The sequence below is a fragment of the Camelus ferus genome, chromosome 13 (assembly GCF_009834535.1).
Source record: "Camelus ferus isolate YT-003-E chromosome 13, BCGSAC_Cfer_1.0, whole genome shotgun sequence".
NCBI classification, from domain to species: Eukaryota; Metazoa; Chordata; class Mammalia; order Artiodactyla; family Camelidae; genus Camelus; species Camelus ferus.
In genome coordinates, this window is record NC_045708.1 from 22,493,234 (window position 1) to 22,518,476 (window position 25,243).

Here is a 25,243-nt window from a genome sequence, read left to right on the forward strand (position 1 = left end):
ACCTGACTTACTACTTGGGACATTGTAAAGTAATTATTATGGTATCTTTGAAATAAGCTATGAACCTCACCCCTACTTCCTAGACCTTCAGGATCCCATGGACACTACCTCATGTTAGTCTTGTGTTACTGACATCTCCAGTGAGGGCCCAGTATATGGTGTTTCTCTGTTCAAAGGCTAGAGATCTGAGCATTCTTTGGGTCTTGAGTAGCTTGCATAATTCTGTGGGATTCTTAACAAATTTCTTACAGGTGAGCAATCTCACAGAAGCCCACACTCATTTTCTAGGCCATTCTTGTGTGTGTGCATGTGTGCCTGTATGTACAAATATTCATAACATAAAATACACTGTTCTTAACCATTTTTAAGTATACAGTTTTGTGGCATGAAGTACATTCACATTGTTATTCTACCATCACCACCCTCCACCTCCACAACTTTTCCATCATTCCAAACTGAAACTCTGTACCCTTTAAATAATAACTTCTCATTTCCCCCTTCCCTCAGCCCCTGGTAACCACCATACTACTTTCTGTCTCTTAGGAGTTTGACTACTCTAGGTACCTCATGTAAGCAGAACCATATATATGTATCCTTTTGTGTCACTCATTTCACTTAGCATAATGTTTTCAAGGTTCATCCATATTATAGCATGTGTCACACCTACATTCCTTTCTATGGCTGAATAATATTCCATTGTACACATGCCACATTTGGTTTATCCATTCATCTGTTGATAGACACTTGGGTTGTTTTCACCTTTTGGCTAGTGTGGCTAGTGGTGCATTGAAAATTGGCATACAGGTATCTGTTTGAGTCCCTGCTTTCAGTTCTTTTAGGTACATACCCAGAAATGGAATTACTGCATCACATGATAATTTTATGTTTACAATTTTGAGGAACCACCGTACTGTTTTACACACTGGCTGTGCTGTTTTACATTCCCACCAGCAATGTACATGGTTCCAATTTCTCCACATCCTTACCAACACTTGTATTGTCTAGGTTTGAGAGTAACCATCCTAGTAAGCATGAAGTCATATGTCACTAAGGTTTTGATTTGCATTTCCCTAATGATTAGTGATGTTTGGCATCTTTTCATGTGTTTATTGGCCATCTGTATATTTTCTTTGGAGAAATGTCTATTCAAGTCCTTTGCTCATTTTTAAATTGGGTTCAGTTTTTGTTGTTGTAAGAGTTCTTTTTAATATATTATGGATATTAATCTTTATCAGATATATGATTTGCATATACTTTCTCCCATCCTGTGGTTAGGTTATCTGTTCACTCTGTTGATGGTATGTTGTGCACAAAAGTTTTAATTTAGTCCAGTTTATCTGATTTTTCTTTTGTTGCCTATGCTTTTGGTGTTCTAGGTCATTCTTAACTGTTCTGCCCTCCCTTGCCTCCTCCACTTACTGAGCAGCTCTAAAGAGTCAATCCGAAAGGAAGCTTGCTGGACCATTTCAAATATCACTGCTGGCAACAGGGCTCAGATACAGGTAGAACAAGCAGGAGGGAATGAGGGGGTAGGGGTGGATTGGCAGGTAGAAAGACCTGGGAGCCTGACACATTGTGGGATATTTGCTTCCAGAAGAAAGAATTTATTTCCCCTTAGAAATTGGGGTCAATGTATGTTATTGGTCAAAGAGTCTGTAGCAGAAGTCAGGTTCCTCTGTAGCCTCTTACCTGTATGGGAAGAACAAAGAAGGATTCCCAGAAAGGGAAAGATGTCTATATCTTAGCTGATTTGTGGTCTGGATTTTCTTATTCTTCTTGAAGTGACTTTCTTCCTTCTGCATGCCCCCTGTCTCTCCACACTCCCCTCTACCTCTCCCCGATTCTCTCTCAGGCTGTCATAGATGCAAATATCTTCCCTGTGTTGATCGAAATCCTTCAGAAAGCAGAGTTCCGTACAAGGAAAGAGGCAGCCTGGGCCATCACCAATGCCACATCAGGAGGAACCCCTGAGCAAATCAGGTATTACACTCCTTTCCCGTTGTCTTAAGTGATATTTATACCCTACCTCTTGGTTCATGGTATACATGTGATCTTCAAACTGCTTTTTATGGAATAGATCTGCCCTCTTCCGGCAGGGTTTAACTGGTTTAAGCTGCTAGAGTGTAACGCTGGAATCTGAAACAGATTCCTATAAACCATGTACCTCTTCTCCCTCCTGGAGAATGGAACCTGACACAGACATCCATCTCTCCTCTGCCTCTTTCTACCCTCCAGAGAATTTAAATCTGTGTAATTCTTAGTTACCTATACAAATGAAGGAAAACCATGTTATGGCTCTATCAAAGCAGCTTCTTTGGGAAATCATTTTGATTCTTGGGAAAAGCAAATAGAAAGCAATTTTGTATATGTTTGCTCTCTGATTTTGGTTTCTATTATCAGCCTGAGTATGAGTGGTAAGATTTGGAAAAGTGTCTTGCCTTCAGCATGTAACTTAGGAAGCAGAGTATATTCAGTATATAAAGACCTTGGGAGAAAAGTGATAGCTTTTGAGTTAAGCTTTGGAGGATACAAGATCATAAAAGGAAAAAACATAAGTAAAGACACAAAAATCAAAGCCTGGAGACCGTTACATATTTGACTGGAATGTAGTGTTCTTAGAAGGGAATAACAGGAGGCGAAGCTAGAAAGGGAGGCGAGGAGCCAGATTGTATTGTCGTGGCTGTAGAGCTTGGACTGTGAAAATTTTAAGCAGGGAAATTATGTGTTCGAAGTAAGTAATATTGCAGCAAGGAGACATTAGACGAGGAGGAATCAGTGGCAGCCCTCTACATGGAAAGAAGCTAGACCAGTAACATGGAGAGTGTGGACACTGAAAGGATGGGTGTTTGTGAAGACTCAGAGTGGATTGCTGAGAGTACTGACGTGTATGAGGGAGACCCAGAGGCTCCACAGCACCTCCCTTGCCCTGCGTTAATTTAGAACTTGCCTTGTCTCTGCCTCCCAGGTACCTGGTCTCACTGGGCTGCATCAAACCCCTGTGCGACTTGCTGACTGTGATGGATTCAAAGATTGTGCAAGTGGCCCTCAATGGCCTGGAGAACATCCTTCGGCTTGGAGAGCAAGAGGGCAAGCGCAGTGGCTCAGGGGTCAATCCCTACTGTGGCCTCATTGAGGAAGCCTATGGTATGTGCCCTCTCCCCAACCTCTCTTCTGCCTCAGTTAGAGAGGTTCTAGGCTCAGAACCTGGAGACTGTAGGCCTCTGAAGTAGTATACATACATGAGGGTATGTGTTTTGAGGGGTCAGCATTGAATGAGAAATTTTATCCCACCAGTAACTTTTTCCCTCTGAGGGAAATTCTCTTTCTGATGGGTTCTACCCAGTAAGTAGGTTATGATACAGATGCAAAAATAAAGCTCCAGAATTGATCAGGAGCTGGAAGGCATGTTTTCAACTTTGTTTTTATAGCAAGTTCTGTTAAGAGTGCTGGCAGTGACTCATCACTCGACTCCAAGAGATTGAGATTTGCCCAGGTCACACAGGTAGTTAAAAGCAGAATCAGGGCTAGAATCTCTGATTTGTAACCGACATTTTGGTCTTTTTCCTTTGGGATTATGTAGTTTCAAGTCAAAGAGAGATCTGATCATATTACTTGTGTTTATGAACACTAACATACTTCAGGAAAAGAAAAATAGATGAATGTTTCATAGACTCATGGAAAACCTCTCAGAGTTTACTCATCTCCCTCCTTCCTTCTTGTCACCATAGGCTTGGATAAAATTGAATTTCTCCAGAGCCACGAGAACCAGGAGATCTACCAGAAGGCCTTCGACCTCATTGAGCACTACTTTGGCGTAGAAGATGATGACAGCAGCCTGGCTCCCCAGGTGGATGAAACGCAACAGCAGTTCATCTTCCAACAGCCTGAGGCCCCCATGGAGGGCTTCCAGCTATAATGTCTGCCTCCGGGGAGGGGAGGGGATGGGAAGCACCACCAACCAGCGGAAAAGCAGCCCTCTGGTGGGCGGGATACCAGCCCCCCATCGTCAGCCACCACACACCTCTGCTGCCCTGGAAACTGTGCTCTTGCCCTGCTCCGCCCCCTTCCCTGGAGGGAGCACCCTCTGGACAGACAGAACCATCTGAGGCTCACATTTGGGTTTTGTGACGAGAAGGGGACGTGTTGGGTTTTTCTTCCTTACACTATATTTTGGCTGCACATAATGTCTTTAACCCAGGAGCCCAAGGGTAGACAAAGGAGGACTGAGGTAATCAATTTTGCACCTTTTTTATTTTATTTTTTTTCTTTAGTGGTGACTTCCTTCCTTTTATCTTCCTTCATCCTTCCCAGTCCTCTGCCCTGATCTGTGTAACTCTTATCTTGGGTACTTGAGCAGATGGAATATTCCAGAGATGGGGAGGGGGGTGGGAGGGGAGGGGAGAAATCCAAAACAAAGTGTTCTTGCTCTGACAGAATATTAATCTTGTATGCTTGGATTGAGTTATTTAATTTTTTCTTTTGCACATTTTTCTTGTATTAAGATTGCTCTTTCCAAGAGCCATGAGTTCCTGGTTTTAGGAATCCCAGCTGCCAGCATTGTCTGGATCTAGAGGCTAAGGGGGAGGTCACCATGAGACAAAGACCCCTCCCTCTCTCTGACCTCTTGCCCAGACCTCTTTAGTTTGGGAGCTCCCCTTCACTCTCCCTGGGCATGTACACCAGTGGGAGTGAGGGGGGAGGAGCACAGGCCTTCAGACGGGGCTTCCCATGTGTCGCTACTGATCCCGTGTGTCCTACCCACCTTCCAATGGTGCAACCCAACTTCATTTGTTTACTTGAAAATTCCCCTCAGAGTTGCATTGAACCTCTGAGGTAGCTGTATTTTCTCCTAAGCACGCGACAGGGGGCTGTGGTCCTTCCTTTCTCCTGAGGAGAAAGTTCTTGCTCTGGTGACCCATCTAAGTTGCAGAGGAGGTTGGAGTGAGAGTGTCATGTGTTGGGATAGCCACAGATCCCTGCCTTTGGCCTTTCTTCTTCTTCTTCTTCCTCTTCCATAGTTGGATCATGTATATTTTACTTCCAAAGGAGAGAATGTCAGAAAGTTCTGTATTTTTTTATATTCTATATATTAGGTAGATCAATCTTAATTGGTCTCAAGAGGAAGAACTGTCTCTGTAATTTCTGAGTAGGATACTGTGAGGAAGACCAAAAAGAGATGTAGAAGCTTCTTCGCTCAGGAAGCCTGACCTTGGTCCTTTTCCTCTGTGCTTGGGTTCTGGGCCACCACCTGGGGCCAGCCCTTAGCTCTGGAACCTTTGTAGCCAGTAATCCTGGTCTGATTGTCCCAGTACCTGAAGGGAGCAAAGGACGGCCCCAGGGCCTGGTGAAGTCTACCACTGAGTCCTTGCTGCTGAGCATCCTGATTGCATCAGGGAATCCAGAAAGCAGTCTGCCTCCTCAGATTCTGTCTCAGAGGACCCTTGTCCGCGTAAGTTTCACAGATGGCTGCTCCTCCTGTTACCACAGAAATTCAGCAGCCTCAGGACTTCTGTGAGAGGGATTGATATCTTCCCTGATTGGGATCCTTGCACATGATTTGGGTTTTGCTCTTCCTGTGACAATTGTAATCCTGATGCCTTTTCTTTTCCCTTTGAGTAGAGCTACTGCAGTGCCTCGGTGGCTTGCCTGTATGCATCAGTGGATCACACATGATAGTAAAGCCCAGTTGTTGGGGGTGGGGTGGAAGAAGTTGTTGGCCAAGTGTGGAGCTAGTGGTGGAGCTGAAGGCATAATCTGCCCTGCCCCTGCTTCCCCACAGAGGTCAGTCAGAGATGCCCTGTTCCAAGCTATATTTCCCTTCCCCAGAAGCAATGCCATTCTTTCTCCCGTTCCTACACATCCCCCCTCTGGCTCAGGTGAAATTCATGCCACTCTGCTTACAGATAAAAAGTTCAAGTGCTTTTGGCCATTGATCCTGAATTTGCCCCAAGTGTTGAGATCCAACTCCAGAGCCATTTTCTGAGAAAGGTGGTTGGAACTAGTGGTTACAACTGAAAAGTCTCACCACTGCTGTACCACCTGAGTCAAATGTTACTTTTTGGCTTCGGCATGATGACTACCAACCCCCCGTCTCCCAGGTAGGCAAGGGGCAGGACCCTTTTCACTTGGCCTGCTGACTCCATTACAAAGTTATTTTCTTACAGTTAAAAGGAAATCCACCCACCCCACCCCTTGTCCTTGTCCAAAGAGCAGAACATTTAGTAAGATCTATTTTGTACATCTCAAGCAATAGTTAAGTCCCTGCCTTCCCCAACTGTTCCTCCAAAATTTACTTTCACTTCAGATCTGGGCCGGGTACCAGATGGGAGACTTTTTTGACCACCTGGCTACTGCGTAAAGCCTGTTTTCTACAAGGATTCCAAAGGCTGAAGTCTCCCAAGGTGCAACGTGAGGACAAATTTCTCATCAAATAAACGTGATCTCTAGGAGCTTTCCTTTGTTAGTGTCCTCCTCAGATCATGTTTTCTCATCTTCCCCTGACCCCCTTTCAGTCAACAGATGAAGTTCTTCCAGCCCATAGAGGCAATAACATCATCTTTTGTCTCCTCTCCTTTGGCCATCTTAGGAAGCAAAAATATTATTTCTTTTTTTAGCCCAGGCATGACAGCCATTCTTCATGGGCAGCCCCCATCTGGACTCCAGACCCTGGCCGAGGTGAGGTCAGAGGCGTTCTGGCAGATTTCTGAATGGATGTTAGAGGGATGGAGGGGCTCCCCAGCCTGCTGTAGGGAATAGCCTGGTAAGACGTGTTTTGGGAATCTTAATATTTTGATGCATGGCTATTACGTCCTGTTTTAAGATCTCTGGTATGTTGGAGATATTTAGGTGTGGATTAAGGGGTCAAGGAGTCTTTTTTTTCAGCTAAAATTTTCAAGTAGTGTTTTGAACAGTGCCAGCTACTCTTTATTGCCAGTCCCTCAGGGCATCCCACCCTAAACCATCTTCTCTAGTACTAACTGTATCTCTGATCTTAGGAGCCTGCCTTCAGTTCTGAGCTATTGCCAGTGACTGACTGGCCTTGGTGTTGGCTGCAACTTTCTGGTAGAGAATCAAATGGGTTCCACTCTCAGCTGGCCGGCCAGGTTACTTGGGACAGTGGGTACAAATGACCCTTCGAAGAAACAGGTGTTGTTGGCTTCAGCTTTCAGGGATCCTTTGTGTTCCCACTTACCTAGAACCCTTAGATCTACTTCTGTTCTCTTTTCCTTGGAAGCCTTTTCCAGGAGCCCTATTTTTTGGAGCTAAATTGCACAGATTATAGCTGCTACCATACTTAGTCAAGGAAGAGTGAAAGAAGGCTTCCAGGCAAACTTTCAGTTTCCCTCAAGCCAAACCAGTTTAAATTGAAAACTAGCAGAATGGACTGGATTTCCATTTTCTCACTGTCTACCTACCTTCCCACTACACTCTATAGAGTTACTCCTGTTTCTAGCAAACTAGAGGGGAAGAAGATGAATACCTAGCAATACTTCCCTCCTCTTCCCACATCTCTTCTCCCCAAGACTTATTCAGCCTGGTATCCAACATCTGTGATACTCCTCAGTAGATTTATCTTGTGGGCTCGGGTTCTGAATTCTTAGTTGAAGGCGAGGAGCCAGATTCACCAGGTACTTGCAGGCACTACAGCGACCCATTGGGAGAACAGGCTGGCTGGGGTCCTCAGGAATGTGCGCCTGTCTGCCTCCCTGGCAGGCCAGGGAAGGGTACCAGGCTCAGTGCAGTGAACCATAGGCAATGCTCACAACCAGGAGCAACATCTAGGTAAGACTAGCCTGGAAATAAGTGCATGTGAGACTGAGAAATAGCTCAGAGTAGGTTTCTTCCACAGCCGTTTCAGGATTGTATATTCTAGACCAGTCTTGTCCAATATTTTTTTTCTGTCTTTTGTATTTTTTGTTAAGCCAATAAGCTGAGAATTTGGCCCTGTGGGGATCCATATGGTAGGCAATAGCTGCTCTCTGGCCAAGGCCTTCATAAATGATGCAGTCATCCTATTGTCTGTTCCCTAGCCCCATGCCCAGATTAGGACCATGGTAAGGGAAGAATCTGAGGTCAGTACCAACTCAGTCTGTGAATTAAAGCTGTTAGTTTTCCTCTGAGAGGGCATTCTCCATCAGGCCTGGGCTATGTGCAGAATCAAAACTGGGTGTGAATGAGAAGAAGAACCATTAAATTTGGGGCCCAGAACACTCCAGGAGAAAGGTTTGAGTAGTGCGTCATGAAGGTCTTCAATGGGTCTGGGCCCACCTCACTGCTTCTGGGCCAGCCTGACTGCTGATGTCCACATCAGCACATACCTGAACCCCTCTGCTAAACCTAGTCCTGCTCCCCTACGTAGGTCATATGTCCAGCCCCTGGGTTTGGGAAGAGACAACTCTGCCATGACGAGAACCCTCAGGCCTTGGAGCTGGGTATTGGCTCTTCTAGCTAGCTTTTGTGGGAATTGCCTTTGAGCCTCTAAAGAAGCAAAGCAGAGCCACCCAAGACAGAAGAGATGTCCCTCAAAAACAGCTTGGGTTCCCAGCTACAGACCCTAGGAAGGTGAAACAAACCTTTTTCCTCACTGGTTTTTCTTTCCAAATTTATTTGCTTTTAAGAACTATAAACTCTGGCTATTGTTTTCCATGTTCTCAGGGCCCCTGGGTAGACAGACAAAGTTTGATGATTTCAGAGCAGATATAGGCCAAGAAACCATGGCATTGAGTGTGCTGAGTCCAGACAAACGATATTTATATACACATCCAAATTTGAAGAGACGATGTATTTCTTTAGGTTTCAAACACTGTAATAGATACAAAGCAAAAATAAAAACCTGTTGCAAAGTTCTAAATCTTCTTCTTTGGAATGATCCTAGACTGGATTTTTTGGAAGTCAGTGGAGAGAAGATGTTTAAATTTGCTGCCTACCAGTGGAATTAAGAATTGCAACAGCCTGCTTCTGCCATAAGGAATTTTTTAAATCAGCTGTATTGAAATATAATGGACATACAGTAAATGGTACATACTTAAACAATTTGTTAAGTGTTGACATATATGCACCCATGAAACCATCACCACAATCAAGATAGGTGAACATCCATCACCTCTAGTAGAAGTTTCCACGTGCCCCTTTGGAATCCTTCCTGCTTGCCTAACCCCCAAGCAACCACTGGTCAGAGTTCTGTCACTATGGTTTTGTTTGCATTTTCTAGAGTTTCTCTAAAGGATTTTTGCATCATTTCATCACTCCACAGCCCTTTGAGCCCATCAAGGTCATTTAGTTCACAAACTACTCTCTTTGGTTTAGATCAATTCCTAAAGCAAGGATTATAGACTAGCAGCCAAAAAGTTGATAACAACCCAAAAGGAGGGTGTTGGTTGGCCAATAGTATGTTTTGAGTTTTAATTCATCACCAAAGAAAGATGTACCTATCTATCTTTTAAAATATCAGGCACCACTGAGCCTGAGTTTCTGCTTGAAAACAATCTGTAAGAACTCTATTACCAGTCACCACCATTCCCAGTGGGCTCCCTGATGGGCTGTGACAGGTGCTAACATTGTTGCTATCTTCTCTTACAGCAAAGGAGAAAGTAACTTTTTAACCCATGTTTCTGTCAGATTTTCTTACTGCTTGCCTGCCTGTTCTACTCATTACCCAGCAGGCCCCCGTAGGCCACCCTCGACCCTTCCCACTGCACTCCATACCCCATGCATACCTTGTTCTTGCTCATTAATGTTCTTTACTTCTGTTGTGAACACCCTCTTCCTATGGAAATCCATCAAGGCTTGATATTTATATGTTACCTCCTCAAGAGATTTCCAACAGCTTTTCTGCAAATAGGGCCTTAGTTTTGAGAGACCTGGATTCCAAAACTTTCTGAGCTTGTGTTCCACCGTTATACTGTTACACCAGCTTTGCCTCTCAACGTTAGCTGGTAAACACTGCCTAAGGAGTGGAGAAAAGCACTGCCCTGAAGTCTCAACTGGGGGAAATGTTTAACATCTTACGAACTCTAAAACAACACCCAATTTGCACAACAGTTTAAAACATCTTCCCCCAAATAGATGCTAGGCTTTAGGACTAGAGAATTTAGCCAACAGTTCTTGCAATGTTCAGTGACTTGTAAGCAAATAATTTCAACATCTCATCACTAATGCTGTAATAGAACTCTATCCAGACTAGGGAGCAGAGACAGACTGCAGAGCACTGAAAAAGCTCTGAAGTGACCTTTGAGCTGGGTGGGCCTCAAAAGATTTTGTTTTGCCAAGGAAGACATTTTGGAATGTGGAATAGCACCTGCAAAAACCTGGGAAATCCTGGAAATAGTAAAAGTATAGCTGAAACAAAAAAGGCAGAGAGGATGGGAGGACTGGCTGGAAATGGAAGCCAAACCATTTAGGCATTAAATTCCAGGCACATGGATTGTTGGTTTATATTCCATTACCTATAGACAAATGGATAACGAACTGTGATCTCACATTTGGAGAAAAGCTTGGCTTTTTTTTTCCCTCTTTAGTCCCAGTGCAACTGGGACTTTGTAGAGGGTAGGCCAGCCAGAGAAAAGGCTCAGGAACCTGCTGAGGCCAGAATTCCCCTTGCAGGGCTTCCTCCAGCACCTTCCAAAGAAGGACTCAAGCTGGTAATGGAAATGGAAAAATAACTCCTTTCACAAGTTACTTTGACTCATCCTCAGTGCAAGCGTGCCATGGTGGTTATTTCTTCTGAGAGGAAGGGCAGTCGAGTAGAGATGGGTGCCAGACTTCCTAGCTTTGAATATGCTCTCATCAGTCCATAGAGGTATGGCCTTGGACAAGTTATCTAACCTTTGTCTTACAGTCCTCAGCTGTAAACTGGGAATAACAAGTAGCATAATATTTATCTTGAGTAGTTATGAGGATTAAACCAGTGGATACCGGGAAAGCAAGGTTTCAAAGAACTACTGTAATTAAAAGTTTCTTTTTGAATACGGAAATTGAGGACCTGGGAGAGAAAGGAATGCCGGATAACACGGCAAATTAGTAACGAAGATAGGACTGGAATACAGGTCTCCTGATGTGTGTATCAGTATTTCGTCCCTTGTTCTCAGAGTTCCTAGAGTCGTATATGTTCACAGCAGGAGGAAAGGGGTGGTGGCAGCGTGCACTAAAAAGCAGCCAGGCATGCAAGGCTGTGGGATCTGAATCACAGCTTCTGCGTGACAGAAACGACGTTGACGTATCTGTGCAGAATGACTGGCTCCTTTCGGAACTCCTGGGTCTGCGGCTCTGAGGACCAAAGCCCTGTTGCATCTTGGGAGTCGGGGTCAGCCGGGATGCATGGAGGGACGTGTAGTCCTTTCCCTCCCCCGCCTTCCCAACTTCCCCGCCTCGGAGGCCGCCTTTGCTTCATCTTTCCCAGCAAGCCCCGCGCGAGCGCCGGCTATTGATTGGCCGCGGCGCAAGCAGGCGGCTCTGCCGGCAGCAGTTACCCAGGGCTTCCGGTGCGAAGCCAGAGCGGGCGAAGCCGTCGGGACGTCGGCGGTCGGGTACGTACTGCGGCGGCTAGAGGCATGAGGCAAGCAGCGGGTCTGTGGGCCCGTACACTTTCGGCGGGTGCGGGGAATCCGCGCGAGGGCTCGGGCCGGGGGGCAGGGCTGAGATCTGTGCGCATGCGCGGGCGGCGCGCGCGGGCGCGGCTGGAGGGCGCGCGGGGAGTGGGTGGCTGCGCGCGCGGGAGGGAGGGCCCACGTGGGGCCTGGGGGGCGGGGAGGTACCGGGAATTGAGTGTCCCGCCACGTCAGTCCCCGACCCTGAGCCTATCCCGCTCATGGCCTCTGGTGAAGGGGCCGTGTTGTTCCGGGAAGTGGCTTCGGGAAAAAGGAGGCCTCTCCTCTCCCGCTGCTGGGCACACTAGAGTCCCCTGACCGACCAGAGATAGGGAGAGCCGCTGGCTCCCTCCGGGGAAGGCCGGCCGATGTGAAGCTGTGCGCCCTTGGCATTGGGATTTCTGATCCAGGGTGCGAAGAATTTTAAAGTCTGGAAAATAGCAAGTGTGTTTGTTTCTATAGGATCTGCCCCTTACCTAACATTGCAAACCGCAATGAAGAACCAAGACAAAAAGAATGGGGCTGCCAAGCAATCAGGCAACGCTCCCAACCCCAAAAACACCCCGGGGCAACCGGAAGCAGGACCAGAGGGAGCCCAGGGGCGGCCCAGCCAGTCGGCTCCTGCGACAGAAGCTGAAGGTTCCACCAGCCAGGCTCCAGGGAAGGCTGAGGGTGTGTGCCAGCTCTGCTTTTCCAGGCGGTCGGGAGGAGGAGTTTGCGGTGCGCCAGTCTAGCTTCTGGAGTTAGAGGCCAAGGCCACTGTTTACCCAGAAAGGAGGAAATGTAGAGTGAGAGGAGGACACGGCTGAATCTGTGCAGTTCCCACCGTGTGCTGAGTAGTTGACAGAGCCACCCACACTAAGGACAGGGACAGAACTCTGTTGAGAGACGGCTTAGACGGGTTTAATTCAGGTTGGCAGTCAGATGAGACACCCAACTGGCAAATCCAGGTTAGAAGCCCCTCATTCACCAGTGGATAACTGCTGTTCATATTTAAGGCATTTCTGGAACTTTTTAAATAGCAAGAGGTGACATTTGTGGGGAGGAGCAGGGGATGGACTAGACGTCGAATTCCTGCTACATGATGCCACACCTATGTGTTGAAAGTTTTATACTTACTTGATTTTTTATATTCCCACAACAAACATGGTTGGGCAGTAGTGATAAATAGTTACATTGTTTTATGGGTAAATAAACTGAGGCTTAAAGAACTTAGGCAACATTTAACCCAAATTAGTAAATTTGGGCCTGAAAAATCCCAACCAATAGCATAACCACCTTAATTTCTCTCTCAACCCCTCCTTCGCTCCTGCTCTAGGAGCACAGGCCAAAACCTCTCAGTCTGGGGCCCTCCGTGATGTCTCTGAGGAGCTGAGCCGCCAGTTGGAAGACATCCTCAGTACATACTGTGTGGACAACAATCAGGGGGGCCCAGGCGAGGAGGGGGCACAGGGTGAGCCTGCTGAACCCGAAGATGCAGAGAAGTCCCGCACCTATGCTTCGAGGAATGGGGAGCCTGAGCCAGAGACGCCGGTAGTCAATGGTGAGAAGGAGACCTCCAAGGGGGAGCCAGGCACAGATGAGATCCGGGCCAATGACGAGGTCGTAGACCGGGACCACCGAAGGCCGCAGGAGAAGAAGAAATCCAAGGGTCTGGGTGAGCAGAGGGCAGCTACTTGGGAGGCTGGTGAGGGGAGGGAGTTTGGACCTGACATTCCTGGGCTAGCCTGCTCTGCCACGATTCAGAGGAAACCCTGCTTCCAGAACAGTGAGTCAAATTATGTAGTTTAATCAAAGCCGGGGCTATGGGGCCATAGCATAGAGGTGTGCAGGTTGTTCACTGTGCAAGGGCTTCTGGCTTTGGGAGCAAGTGGGAACTGAAGTCCAACCTGCTCTCTTTGAGAAGATGGAAAGCAGGAGGCCTGAGTGGGCAGTCCTGTGCCAGCCAGCACCATTTCTAACTTGCTGTATAACCTTAGGCAAGACCTTTCTCCTCTCTGGTCTTTAGTTGTTACTTCTCTACACAGTAAGAGAATTGGACTAGACCAGGGTTGAAAACTCAAGCTAGCCAAGCTAGACAGAGGGCCCATGAGGACCAAGAAAATGCCTACTTGACCCAAAGGGTTGACTACCACCTGGTACCAGCAAGTGGATAGCATGTAAAACTACAGCTAAGTGAAACAATCTTTTTTTTTTCCTTTTTTTTTTTAAAGCCAGAACTCTAGAGTTATTATGTGAAATCTCTAGATTTTTAACTGTTGGCAACTGATACACTAGGAGCCAAACAAAACCCATCTGTGGGTTGTATTTGGCCTATGTGCCAGTGGTTTGCAGCATCTGCATTGATCTGTCAGCGCCTCCTTCAGGAGCCTGGTGCAGTGCTATATACGATGGCCCTCTCTTTGACTCAGGGACAGGCAGCGGAGGAGTCACTTGGGTGGGGGTTGAGGGTTTGGATGTTGAATCAAAGTTAGGTGATATTATACCCACGTCTTAGTCCTTCCTCCCCCACTCCCTACCTGTCATACTAATTTAAAGAAGGTTCCTTTGATTATTTTAATCTTAGGATCAAACACTGGAAGGTATAGTCATTTTATTTTATTTATTTATTTGTTTTGGGGGATATTCATTTTAAACTTCACTGTTGGCTGTCTCTGTTGACGAGAGTGCAGTGTTCTGAAGGAGACCCATTCCTTTTCGCATCCTTCCTCCTTCAGAAGGGCCTTCCTTGCATTGAAACAGTAGCACTGAATTCACAGGTGGGGCACCTTTCTTTCACCTGTTGGTTGAGCAGGTAGTTTCTTTCTCCCGCTCCTGGTGCTCACCAAGCAGATTTCACAGAGACTCAGTCATTGGTTTAAGAAGTATTTATTGAGCATGTCCTCTGTGATGGGCACTGGGGGCAGTCCTGGGGCTCAGTGACAGGTAGAACTGAGTTGGCCCCAGCCCCCATGAAACACACAGACTGTCCGGGGAGGGCTGCTTCAGGGGCCTGAAGGGGACCCCCAGAGAAGGGGGTGCATGCCTTTGCTCCCTGTGCTTTGCAGGAAAGGAGATCACATTGCTGATGCAGACCCTGAACACACTGAGTACCCCAGAGGAGAAGCTTGCGGCTCTGTGCAAGAAGTATGCTGAACTGGTCAGTTCTCCTCCTTCTCTCTCCCTCCCTGCCTCAGAAGGTTGGCAGGCCATGAGAACATTTTTGATTGCTTTAAGTCAAATTGTATTTGTCCTGTTTAGCACTGAATAGGCTCATGGGAAGGGAGATAAGCTGGGAGAGGACAGGTTCCGAGCAGGAGGTGAAGGACTGTGAGGCCAGGGAGCAAAAAGGATTATCTGTCGACAAAATGAAAAGGCCAGTTTGATGCTAGGAATCATGTTGAGGAGAGAGATGGTGAACAGTGGAAAAGTCTTGGAGCAGCGAGAGTGAGTGAGGGGGTCTGTTGAGGACAAAGAGGGGTAGCAGGTGGGCTCTTCTGAGGACACAAGTGTCCCTAGAGTTGGAGGAATGTCACCCTCTGGGAGTCTCATGAGCTTGGTCTCTGGAGTCAGAGCTGGGAGAGAAACTGGGATCTGCTGGCTACACACCTCTGCTTGTCCTGAGTGTCTGCTAACGGGTCCTTGAGATGGAGCCCTTGGGGCTACTAGGGGGAGTGTGTGAAGCCCCTGCACAGTGTCCTGCCTCAGCTGTGGTGGCTGGACTCAGGTCAGCTGAGGAGACCCTGGGTCCCCGTGGGGAGAGCCCCCTGCAGGGCCCTTACCTGCCCTCCCCATCCCCATCCCCGTCCCCAGCTGGAGGAGCACCGGAACTCCCAGAAGCAGATGAAGCTCCTGCAGAAGAAGCAGAGCCAGCTGGTGCAGGAGAAGGACCACCTGCGTGGCGAGCACAGCAAGGCCGTCCTGGCTCGAAGCAAGCTGGAGAGCCTGTGCCGCGAGCTGCAGCGCCACAACCGCTCCCTCAAGGTGGGCCGCCTGTTTCCCCAGCCTTGCTCGTCTTCGGTGGGCTTTCCTCTTAGAAAGCAGCACGGGCCTTCAGCACAGAAGTAATTTCACCCGTGATGTTGTACTGTACAGAGAGTTACTGGTAACCACTTGACGTGGACTTGTACTAGGTGAGGTAAAGGGACCGGGGCAGGGCTTCAGATTTTCCCATTCCATAGCTGTCCCTGGGGGAGTTGGCATCACAAGGACAGGCAGCTCCTCTCCCGGAGCATGGTCAGTCCAGAGTGCTGGGGCCTTTCTCGTTCTGCTTCTCCTGTGGGTGGATGGGGGGAGGGGTCATCTGGTTGAAGCCTGCTCACTGTGTATGCACATCCTTTATATTTCTTATAAAATTTGCATCCGTAAATATCAGGTATTTTGCAGCTTGTTTTGCTCAATTTTAGTTTATCTTTTTTTTCTTCACAGTAATGTTCAAAGTAATTCTATTCATAATATCCAAAAAGTAGAAAAAAATCCGAATCTCCATCAGCAAAAGAATAGAGAAACAAATTGTGGTATGTGCATAAGAAGGAATACCTACAGAACAGTAAAAGAGAATCAACTATGATACATGCAACAATGTGAATGAATCTGATAGACAGACGTTGGGCTAAAGAAGCCAGAATTTAAACAGTGTGTACAGTACTAGCCTACCGCTAAGTCCCAAAACAGGCAAAACTAGTCTCTGGTGATACAAAGCAGAATTGTGACCTCTACAGCAGTTGATAACTGAGGGCAGTCATGCCCCCCATGGAATATTTGGCAATGTCTGGAGATATTTTTGGTTGTCACAACTTGTTTTGGGCGGGGGGATGTTACTACTGGTATCTACTGGGCAGAATCCAGGAGTGCGTCTTTTAATGCATAGAACAACCCCCACACTTAGTTTATCTTTTAAACGTTACAAATTTAATGTAAATGTGATGTAAGGGACTCAAAGGTGACAGGTCGAGTCTCACAAATGAAAGGTGATAGTTGCCCATCCTCCTCAACCTCAGTCCCAGCAGAAACCACTGGGAAGTAAACCTACTTATGTGTAAGTTTAAGTACAGCTTTTTAACTTCCCTGTCTACATGTAATACCTTACGTATGGTTTTTTAAACAATATAATACATTATTATACATGTATTGTTTCATATCCTGTTACATTTTCTCAGTTTACTCAATGCCTTATCTTTCCCCATCAGTTTATATAGGACTATCACATTCTTTCTAACAGCGTCGTTGCATGGGTGTACTGCATTTGATCAGTGCCCTAGTTAATGTACTGTTAGATTGTTTCCAATTTTTCACTATTACATGTATAGAGCTACACTGAAAACTCTTGTTATATATACCCCTCGCTAATTACGTATTTATCCATAGGATAAATCTCAGAAGTGAAATGTCTGAGTCAAAGAGTATGAAGATTTTAAATTTTAATAGGTTTTGTCAGCTTACCTTCTCACCAACAAGTGTCTGAGTGCCTAATTCTGTGCAACCCTGGGTATTACTGAATTTTAACTAGTTGGTCGGGAGAGAGGGAGAGGCAGAGTTGAATGCACATTAAACTGAGACTATTAGGTCTTCCAAATCTATTCTGAGGTCTGGAAGAGTAGACTTCAGGAGATCCAGATTTCTTTAGAAAGGTGCTTAGACGTATGCCTGCGTTTTTCTAGAGAGCCTCACTTGATGTCACCTGATATACAGAGGGGTTTGTTGGAGCCCCATTGGGTGACATCTTGGAGCCTGGCTACTCCTCACTTTGAGAGCAGGGAAGGCTGTTGGGAGAGACCATCCCTGGGCTAGTGGGGGAGTCCTGTGGGGCTGGCCAGGGAGCAGTGCATGATGGCGCCGGGGCTGCCTTCTCTGCCCAGGAGGAAGGCGTGCAGCGGGCCAGGGAGGAGGAGGAGAAACGCAAGGAGGTGACCTCGCACTTCCAGGTGACGCTGAATGACATTCAGCTGCAGATGGAACAGCACAATGAGCGCAATTCTAAGCTGCGCCAGGAGAACATGGAGCTGGCTGAGCGGCTCAAGAAGCTGATTGAGCAGTACGAGCTGCGGGAGGAGGTGAGGGGTCTGCAGCGGGGTGGCGGGGTGAGGATGTGGGGGAGGGGGCGGGGAAGGCCGGGGACACTTTGCAGGCTTCATCCCATTCACTCACTCACTCTTTCCTCGGGAGGGGAGTGATGCCATACATTCTCGTATAGATGAGGATCTTGGGTCCGGAGAAGAGAAAGCCACAGGTCCACAGTGCCTCATCCTAAATGGTGGGGCCAGGTGTCTCTTGAAATTAGAACTGTCCTAGTTTTAGACTGGAGTTATGTTCACGCAGTGTGTGTTATGTAGCACCCCCAGCAGGACCTTTTGGCAGCAACCCCAAATCAGACACGTTAATCCTTATGCAATTAAACTTCTGAGTATACTCACCTAGGTTTATAATTAACCTTGCAATGGTACAGGCCAGATTATTCTGCCTTCTTATGACAATTTCAGTTCTCAGAGTTTTTTAGAATTTGAAATCACAGGGTAGGAGCTGGAACTGTCATCAGTGATTGACTCTAAGGGCTGTTTTCTTGCTGCTCTGCTGCCCCGGCCACCTGCAAGGGCAGGGTGTCACTGCCTTGGCTGGTGTTGTCTGCCGCCCCAGGCACTCAAATCCCTCCCTTTGGGTCCCCACACACCATTAACTTGGCTGTTCTGGGTTTCTGTTTCTTTGTCATGAAAAAGGTGATTGGCAGCTACCTTACAAGGCTGGTCGAGGCCCCTTCCCAGGCCCTGGGGTGTGGTGGTGGGTGGGATGGGCAAGACCCTGTCCTCTTGGGCTCGGTCCCGTGTGTGGGGGGCCAGAATGGGCCTCCCCTGACCTACCCCTTCTTTTCCTGTGCTTTGACGTCTGGGAACAAGGCTGATTTAAGAGGAGTTGGTTTGGTTCTTGTCCCTTGGCACTGAGAGACATGGAATTTTCCTGACATCAGAGTGAGGCACCTGCTTCGAGAAGCTGAGGGCCCTCTTCCTCTTCCCTCTCCTTCCCCCCAGTACTGCCTGTAGAGGTGGAGGTGCTCCCTGTCCCCAGTCAGATTCAGTCACTCTTGTCCTGCCCCCCTGAGCCTCTGGACCTTAGATCACAGGTGACTGAAATTCATCATGTCCCAGACGAGACCTGTCTCAGCCACCTTGTCTTCCCACATCCAAAAACTACATTCAGTTCCCCACCTCCCTGATTTCATTTGTTTTTTGAACTTTGAAATAGCATTTGAGTCCATCACAGCTTTCTCACCTGGTCCCGCTTCCCAGGGCTCCTTGGGCAGTCAGGACAGCCATCCCTCGGGCTGCATGTCTCATCTTCAAATATAGATGTGGCAGGTCTCTGCCAACTGACCTCAGCTGTTGTGTTGGTAGAGGTGTCCTTTTGCCCTTTCTTCCCATTTACAAGGGAGTTGGGCTACAAAAGTGAAGGTTGTCACTTTTGTAATAATCTTTTCTGGGGCTAGAGGTTTGAGTGTGTTTATTACTTGGCTTCCTGGGAGCTGATCTCTTCCTTACAACCCCTCTGCTCACCCCAGACTGACTCAGTGGGAGAGACAGAAGGTGAGGGTGGGAAGCAGACCTTCCAGGAACTTGGGGCCCATGTCCTGTGGTATATGTGGGTGTTTAGCATGTCGGTGTGAGGTGGGAGGCTGGGCAGTGTGCCCTGGTCTGCAGATGGGGCATCTCTGCAGCCACTGGGCCTCCCCGAGAAAGGGAGCGCCCAACACCAGACCCCTCCCACCATGCTTTCCTGCAGCATATCGACAAAGTCTTCAAACACAAGGACCTGCAGCAGCAGCTGGTGGATGCCAAGCTCCAGCAGGCCCAGGAGATGCTGAAGGAGGCAGAGGAGAGGCACCAGCGGGAGAAGGATTTTGTGAGGCTCAGGCCCCGGGAGTGGGGGGTCTGGGAGGAGGTGGGTTGGGTTCTGGCTCAGCTCATAGTCAGGTTTATATACAGGAGCTGCCTGGCCAGATCAGGCACCAGTCTGAGAGCAGGAGGCCTCAGTGGGTTATGGTGCGTGTAGCTTAAAAAAGCCAAACAGCCCCCAGGGGCTTCTGATGGGATCTGGGGTCCTGTCTCGGAAATAGCTCCTCAAAGAGGCTGTGGAGTCACAGAGGATGTGCGAGCTGATGAAGCAGCAGGAGACCCACCTGAAGCAGCAGGTGAGACTGTGTGTCCTGCCCTTGTGCCTCCACGGTCTCTGCACTGAGCCCCACCCTGGGGGGAGGGAACTGGAACCCTCATTCTAGGACCACCTTGACTCCTGTGTGACCTTGCTGAGCCTTTGTTCTCTCTGGACCCGCCCAGCACCTGTGTGGTGGTGACCAGGTGGCTAGGTGAGCTCGAAGGACTTCGTTTCTAGTCAGAAGTGTTGTGCTGCTTTTTAGTAGTTGGGGGCAGAACGGGTGATTTTAATTACATAAATTAGACTTCATTCTGGAAGAAAAGTTTGAAAACAAACATAAAGACAAAATACAAGTCCCCCCAAATCCTACTTTTTGGGCTTAACATTTTGGACTATAGCCTTCCAAATACATAGTTTCTATTTAAAGAAAAATGGTATCTCAATAGAATGGTTGGGTCAGAGGGCCAAAGGCGGGTCTGAGTGTGCCAACCGGAGCTGCCCTCCCGAGAAGCCCAGTCTTACTTATGGGCTTCTCTCTCACCCAGCTTGCCCTGTACACGGAGAAGTTTGAAGAGTTCCAGAACACTCTTTCCAAAAGCAGTGAGGTGTTCACCACATTCAAACAGGAGATGGAAAAGGTAATGGTGCTCCAGACTGGGTGTGGCTGCCGGGGCACGAATGGCTTCATTCAGAGTTGAACACTGGGCCTGCCTCCTGGAAGCTGCCATCCCTGGGGGGGTGCCTCACAGGAGCTGTTGACAGTGACAGTGTGGTGGATAGCAGGGGTGGGCCATAAGGAGGAGTCACAGCCTTTCTTCCCTCTCAAGGAAGTATCAGTGGTGGGTGTGCCCTCCAGGCTGTCCTGAAGAGGGCGCAGTCTTGTTGCCTGTTTTATTGGTGGCATTTCATTTGAGACATCTGGGGGTGGCACAGACGACACTGACCGCGCCCTGTGATACCTTGCCCCCTTGGGACTGTTCCCCACCTCGGAGACACAGATGCACAGGCAGCCTGCCCCCCTGACCATGTCCCTCTGTGTGTCACATAACCCAGATGACAAAGAAGATCAAGAAGCTGGAGAAAGAAACCACCATGTACCGGTCCCGGTGGGAGAGCAGCAACAAGGCCCTGCTTGAGATGGCCGAGGAGGTGGGCTGAGTGCCATCTGCGGCTGGGGCCAGGGGTGTGCGGCTGCTGAGTACTGGGCCCTTTCCTGTACGTCCCACCAAGAAGCGATGCAGCTCGCACGAGGTGGAGCTGGGTTCCCATGCATGTCTGTCCAAGGCCAAAGACACTGTCTGCTGTCTCCCCGAGGGAGGTGGTGAGCTTGGTGATAGGTCTGTAGTGGAAGCAAAGAGAGCAAATCAGAGAAGGGAAGAAAGGAGCCAAAAAAAGGGATGCCAGTGATGCACATAGCTTATACCCAGATAATTTGATTTTGTGGCTTCAGATGTAGGAGGAGAAATAACTAATTGCTGGAGCAGCTGCTGCATGCTAGACCCTGCTGAATGTTAAGATGTGCCAGTTCACTGAGCTCTCCTGAGCTCTGTGAGGGTGATGTTCCTACTCCCGTTGAAGAGATTAGGGGATATGCTCAAAAGCCAGCACTTCACCAAGGCCACCTGGTAGATAAACTGAGGAATCCATTGTCTCCCAGCCATGTCCCTTCTCTGCACCACAATACCCCCAGCTGACAGCCAGGTCTCATATGACAGCATAAACCAGGGCTGTTTACTCAAAAGGGGCCAGCTTTCAAGTAAACAGTGGGGACTCTGCTCTGTCCTTAGCATTGTCAGAGTGTGAATGTTTCTACCAAGTGGCAGTGCCGGGTGGGGATTGAGTGACATGGCACTGAAGGCCCCATTTCTCTCCCCAGAAAACACTCCGGGACAAAGAGCTGGAGGGCCTGCAGGTGAAAATCCAGCGGCTGGAGAAGCTGTGCCGGGCGCTGCAGACGGAGCGCAACGACCTGAACAAGAGGGTGCAGGACCTGAGTGCCGGAGGCCGGGGCCTGCTCCCTGATGGTGGCCCTGAGCGAAGGCCAGAGGCTGCCGATGCCTCCAAGGAACAGGGTGGCGAGGGTCCCAGGGTCCAAGCACCCAGCTCCCCAAGGGCCACAGAAGTACCTTGCTGCCCTGGAGCACCAAACATGGAAGCGTCAGGCCAAATGGGGCCCCCGGAGCCCGCCTCCACCACCGCCTAGGGAGCCCGTGCTGGGAAGGGGCGAGCAGCCCGGGCCAGCCTAGCCCGTGCGAGGCTCCCACCGCTGAGGCCCAGGGTGCTCTGACCTGGCTGGCATCTGACTCTGCGGTTTCAGATTTTGTGGGTCAGTTTTACGTACATAAGGCATATGCTCAAGGCCTCATACATTTATATCTGAACGTGTAAAATGGGCTTGCATCAGAGGTGGGGGTGTGTCCAGATGAAGTCAGTGGCTCTTCTGTGAGCTGAGGAGTCTTTACACGGAGCTGTAGTCACAGTGAGCCGGCAGGACGAGTGACTTGAGCATGAGCATTTCCCTGCCCTATTTGAGGCTCAGCCCCTCCCTCCTGTGACAGGTGACACGTCCAGGCCTTGACTGTGTTTCTCCTGTTAGCGGGACATGGGCAGCTCTGGCTCTCCCAGCTCTCCTGGAAGCTCCTTGGCTTCTGACCCGGAAAAGAGGTGGCCAGGCAGGGCGTTGACAGGGCAACTTAGAGCCACCGGCGATCGAACTGCTTCCCTGCCTAGGACAAGGGACCTGGAGAATGTTCTGTGTGGGATGACGTGCTGGTAGGGAGCCCCTCAGGCACCGCTTCCCCTGCCCTCTGGTAGTGCCAGGACCAGGCCAACGATGCTTCGCAGTAGCCTTATCATTCACAGGTGCCTCTGTAGCCTGCACAAATGATTGACAAGAGATCACCCAAAGGATTCTGAAGGTTTTGGGGTTTTGTTTTGTTTCCTTTGTTCTTGTTTTGTTTTTGTTTTCCACATGTGGCAGTGTTTGTATTGAGGATCTTCTGAGGAAGGGGTGCTATAGCAGTGGTGCCTGGGTTCCTGGCCTCCAGTGCCCCCACCACCCCAACTGGCAGCTTTGCCGTGCTGGTACTGACAGCTTGAAGGAATCAGATGGTTTATAGTGAGAGGAAGAAAAGGGCTTCTGATGGCTTTTGCCACAAGCTCACCTATGGTTTCGATCCTGGGAGGCCACTGCTGACGCCATCACTGCTGTCTCCATGCAGCTGTTGCTGGGCCCCAGATCCAGCTGCCTCCTTGGCTTTCTGAGTCTGTTTTGCTTCCTCCACCCCCACCTCCAGTGTGCCATCTTTGAGCCCTGTCTGCCTTGACATCCCACTTCCTGTATGGGGGCCCCCAGCTCTTGTCTGACAGCTGATGGATAAGAGTGAGACTCACCATTGACAGAGCCCCAGAAATCCACAGAATGGCTGCAGATATTTGTGTAATTTTTTTTCTCCCCCCAGCCCCATCTCCGTCCCTCATACATGGTACCCTATACCCTGAAGCTTCTGCTGGTTGCAGACTTGCTGGCACATTAGTTCGTCTTTGTACAGAACAATTTTTTGGAACAGCAGAATAAGTTGGGTCAGGAAGCAGGGCTGTGCTGAGTTTGGGGTACTGTAAGCCCGTCTCTAGTGGGGCCTCAGCTTTGGTGTAGCTGAGAGAACCACAGACTAAGATGGATTGGATGGTTATGTTTTTTGCTTTTTGTTGTATTTCTTTCAGGTTAATTCATTATCTTACAGGTCCCTTCATCTTCCACAAATAGCCCACTTTTTCAGCCCTTAACTTAAATCCCTCAGATAATTAGGTTCATGAACAGTATTAGGTACTTCTGAGTTATGTTAGGACTTAGATCAGAGATGGCAAATGAATAGCACGCCATTGCCCCTCTCCCCCCATGGTAGGTACCCCTACTTTGCTTCAGAGGATTTCCTGCTAAGTCCCTAGCATATCCTCATTTCTCAAGATTTGCCCAGCAGCCAGTACACATGTTGAGACCTAATTTGCCATTCCTGGCTGAGATACTGCTCTGCTGAGGTGCATGAGAGCTGCCAACCCCATACAGGGTTTGCTGTGCTAAGAAGTTTCTGCTTGCCCCCTTCAAAGAGAGCAGGAAGGCCTGCAATGGCCCACGTGATTGCCTGCCTCAGTTCAGCTACCTCTTAAAGCTCATAGTGTTGGGGAGGGGGAGGCTGTTGGAGCCCAGCGAGGTGTGGGAAATCACAGCTGAGTAGCATAGCAGTTCTCAGGAACCAAGTCCAGTGAGCAAGGTGGCCCCAGCTGTGCGGGGTGGAACCTTTGCTCTCAGCTGCGGCGAGTGGTCTCTAGGCCTCCAGGCCAGGCAACACATGGGGACCCTCTTCCTCTTCCTCTTCCTCTTCCTCTCCATTGACCAAATCTTACCAGTCACTACAGCTGCTCTGCTTGCTCTGCTTTCCAAAGTCAGCCCAGGTGCCGGGGTGCTGCCTACACCAGCCAGAATCCTGGGCCAGATAAAGGGGAGGTGTCTCTCCAAGAATGAAGGCCGGTTCCTAAGTCACTGGGGCGGGTCTCATGCACGTGACCTCAGATTTAGGACCAAGAGCTGTGTTGCATTCTTAGATTGCTAGCTTTTCCTCCAGGGGACCACGGCAGGTGAGGCTCTGCTGACGGTAATTTGTGTTCAGGGTCTTGTCCAGCTGAGAGCTTCATGCACACCAGGTTCTGAGAGGTGTCAGCAGCACTTTTTAAGATTTGTTTTCCATGAGGTTTTTGGACCATGGGCTGAGCTCAGGCACTTTCTGTAATAGAATGTTAACGTCTTTAAAGATGGTTATTCCCCCTCCACCACCCCCATCCTGGTGGCCCTGCTGAGGGCTGACGGAAAGGCCAGCGGAGCTGCTCTGGCGTCTCTAGGGGAGGGCTGAAGCCTGCTGAGTTGGTTCTCCAGCTGCTGCTCCAGCCCTCCCACCTAGCACAGCACAGAGGCAGTCACCCCAGGGACAGCCTGGTACCTGCCTGGGGGAGGGGTGCTGCCTTTTGTCCCTGTAACTGCTTTCCTTATGGCCCAGCCTGGCCACCCAGATTTGTTTGAAGCTGTGCTGACAGCTTCTTTGTCTCCTTTTGGTATTTACAACAGCCAGGGACTTGATTTTGATGTATTTTAAAACCACATTAAATAAAGAGTCTGTTGCCTTACTTATTTCTCTCCTGATCTTCGTGGTCATTTGGTGCTTCTGGATCCGTCCAGCCATCACTGGTATGTCCAGATCTGCTCCAGAGTCTCTGGCTCTGTCCTGGTATCTTGCACCTTCCAGAGTGGTCTGCCTTCCAGCAGTAACCGCAGGTACGGAATGCTAGCCAGCTCACCCAAGCTGCCTGAGTGGAGCCCTCAGCAAAGTTGGCGTGATGCTCATCATATATATATGACTTCTTTCAATCAAAGATTGTCCCTGCCTTCTGAGGACTCACAGGCTATTGAGGGAAAAGGTGCTTTTAGATACAGAGAGGTTACTTGTGCTATGGGAGCATAGAAGAGGTCCTGTCCCTTTCAGCAA

At 48.8% G+C, this 25,243-nt stretch overlaps 2 protein-coding genes across 4 annotated transcripts in view; both read left to right on the top strand.

The window, feature by feature from the left end:
- KPNA6 (karyopherin subunit alpha 6) overlaps positions 1 to 8,851 on the top strand; it is a 39,683-nt gene extending 30,832 nt beyond the window's left edge. For both annotated transcript variants that reach the window (XM_006176194.3, XM_032495799.1), the window contains exons 11-14: positions 1,377 to 1,502; positions 1,853 to 1,980; positions 2,966 to 3,144; positions 3,729 to 8,851. In XM_006176194.3, coding sequence (XP_006176256.1) covers positions 1,377 to 1,502; positions 1,853 to 1,980; positions 2,966 to 3,144; positions 3,729 to 3,916 — 621 coding nt within the window. In that variant the 3' untranslated portion in view covers positions 3,917 to 8,851. The remainder of the gene's footprint in view (positions 1 to 1,376; positions 1,503 to 1,852; positions 1,981 to 2,965; positions 3,145 to 3,728) is intronic.
- A 2,520-nt stretch (positions 8,852 to 11,371) lies between these two features.
- TXLNA (taxilin alpha) lies at positions 11,372 to 24,888 on the top strand. Of its 2 annotated transcripts, none has more exons than XM_032495794.1 (11): positions 11,372 to 11,525; positions 12,048 to 12,257; positions 12,904 to 13,242; positions 14,633 to 14,724; positions 15,378 to 15,548; positions 17,423 to 17,617; positions 19,335 to 19,454; positions 19,669 to 19,743; positions 20,252 to 20,344; positions 20,760 to 20,855; positions 21,583 to 24,888. In XM_032495794.1, exons 2-11 carry the CDS (start codon positions 12,080 to 12,082, stop codon positions 21,907 to 21,909), a joined length of 1,686 nt encoding a protein of 561 aa, XP_032351685.1. In that variant the 5' UTR covers positions 11,372 to 11,525; positions 12,048 to 12,079; the 3' UTR covers positions 21,910 to 24,888. The 2 variants fall into 2 exon arrangements, with proteins under 2 accessions (XP_032351685.1, XP_032351686.1); XM_032495795.1 differs by having other exon boundaries at positions 11,417 to 11,554.
- The last annotated feature ends 355 nt before the right edge of the window (positions 24,889 to 25,243 follow it).

Excerpts from the sequence above, each read along its gene's own strand:
- TXLNA (XM_032495794.1), top strand. The coding sequence starts at position 12,080 with ATGAAGAACCAAGACAAAAAGAATGGGGCTGCCAAGCAATCAGGCAAC. Across the intron at positions 14,725-15,377 it reads GCAAGAAGTATGCTGAACTG|CTGGAGGAGCACCGGAACTC; the intron begins GTCAGTTCTCCT and ends CCCCGTCCCCAG. Across the intron at positions 19,455-19,668 it reads ACCAGCGGGAGAAGGATTTT|CTCCTCAAAGAGGCTGTGGA; the intron begins GTGAGGCTCAGG and ends TCTCGGAAATAG.